General features: G+C 39.5%; 1 protein-coding gene across 1 annotated transcript; it reads left to right on the top strand.

The window, feature by feature from the left end:
- Positions 1-384: 384 nt before the first annotated feature.
- On the top strand, positions 385-1489 carry LACBIDRAFT_299905 (uncharacterized protein; the record flags this gene model as incomplete). The annotated part of the gene is made up of 3 exons (XM_001890818.1): positions 385-615; positions 667-1380; positions 1436-1489. 3 exons carry the CDS (start codon positions 385-387, stop codon positions 1487-1489), a joined length of 999 nt encoding a protein of 332 aa, XP_001890853.1.

Below are 1489 nucleotides of genomic sequence, written 5' to 3'. Positions count from 1 at the left end.
TTATCAATATAATATCTATGTTTTATGCAAGTTTGGTATGGAATTTTGAGGTGCTAAAAGGTCTGACTGACTTAATCAAAAATTGATAGAATGCATGATACTCAAGTAGGAATCCAGTAGGAGTCCAGTAGGAGTCCAATAGGTGGAAAATGCCTTTTTTGGAAGAATTGTTGGAATCCAGTGGGAATCCTACTGGAGTCCTGGAATCCAGTAGGAATCTTACTGGAGTCCTGGAGTCCAGTAGGAATAGGTGGGGGAGTGATAAGTACTGAAGAAGTTACCCAGCAGGCATTTGAGAAATTAGGAAATGGAGGGGTAATAGAGCCAGGAAAAGAGCATTCATGTTCTAAGTGCTGTCAACCATATAAAGACACTGCAGATTTTATGGCCAATGAAGATCCTGCAGCAGTGATAGGAGCAGATGAAAATTCTACTGTACCTGTTTTAACAGGAGAATATGCAAATTTATCTGCACAAGATACTACAAGAGAGGGACAAGCAGCCCAATTAAGAGCAAACAATCTCAATAATGCTGATCCCAATGCTATGGATGTCAGTGATGATGATGCTGATTGTTCAATGATTATTTTGGATGGTGTTGTGATGGGCCCTCAGGTAATTAAACTTACTTGGCCTTCTAGAAACTGGATGCTGACTTCTTTTTAGCACTGTGCAGCAGAAGGATGTATTAAAGACTTACAAAATACAAGAGGAGGGGCATTTTGTGAGGAATATGAAAGAGAATATGGGAATAGATGCCGTATCCGTGACTGTGCTCGAGATAGAGTTGAAAATACACTGGCATGCCACTCTCACCAAGCAGAATGGAAGAAATACAAACTTGACCACAGTCGTTCAAGCTTGCTTGGAGTAAAAAGGATGTTACAAAGACCAGAAGAAAGAAATGCTTGGGAGCCTGGTCTCCGCCGAACTGTTCAGCCCCATGACGCTGATGATGATGTTATAATTCCACGACACAATTATTTTGGAGCAGCCAGATTTTATTGTGTTGAAACAATTACAGCACCATGTGGTGTTGTAATTGCATGGGTTAAATTTGACAGAGCTGAGTCTCCAACCAACATTCTTAATTGGTTAGAGAAAATATATCCTACTGAGGAGTCTCGACCACACTACATTTGCATTGATAAAGCTTGTCGAGTACTTAGAACAGCTATTGCAAATGGAAGCTGGGATAGATGGAAGAAAACCACATGTTTCATTGTTGACTCTTATCATTATATCAATCATCGCACATTGGATTATTTGTGCCGCAAATGGTGTAACCCTGGTCCATTAAATGGTTCTGCTCCAAATCTTGTCAAAGTTGCTCATGATAAGAATGGTCAACCATATCTTCAACGGGCATTTAATACACAGGTATGCATTATGCATTTCTATTAATTTTAATTTGATTTGACTGACTCAATTTTAGGCATGTGAACAATTGAATTCTTGGCTTGGAGGATTTGAGTCCATTCTCAAATGA

This window comes from Laccaria bicolor, genomic scaffold (genome assembly GCF_000143565.1).
Source record: "Laccaria bicolor S238N-H82 LACBIscaffold_186 genomic scaffold, whole genome shotgun sequence".
NCBI lineage: Eukaryota > Fungi > Basidiomycota > Agaricomycetes > Agaricales > Hydnangiaceae > Laccaria > Laccaria bicolor.
The sequence above is the reverse complement of the archived record's forward strand: the minus strand, read 5'-3'. Positions and strand labels throughout refer to the sequence as shown.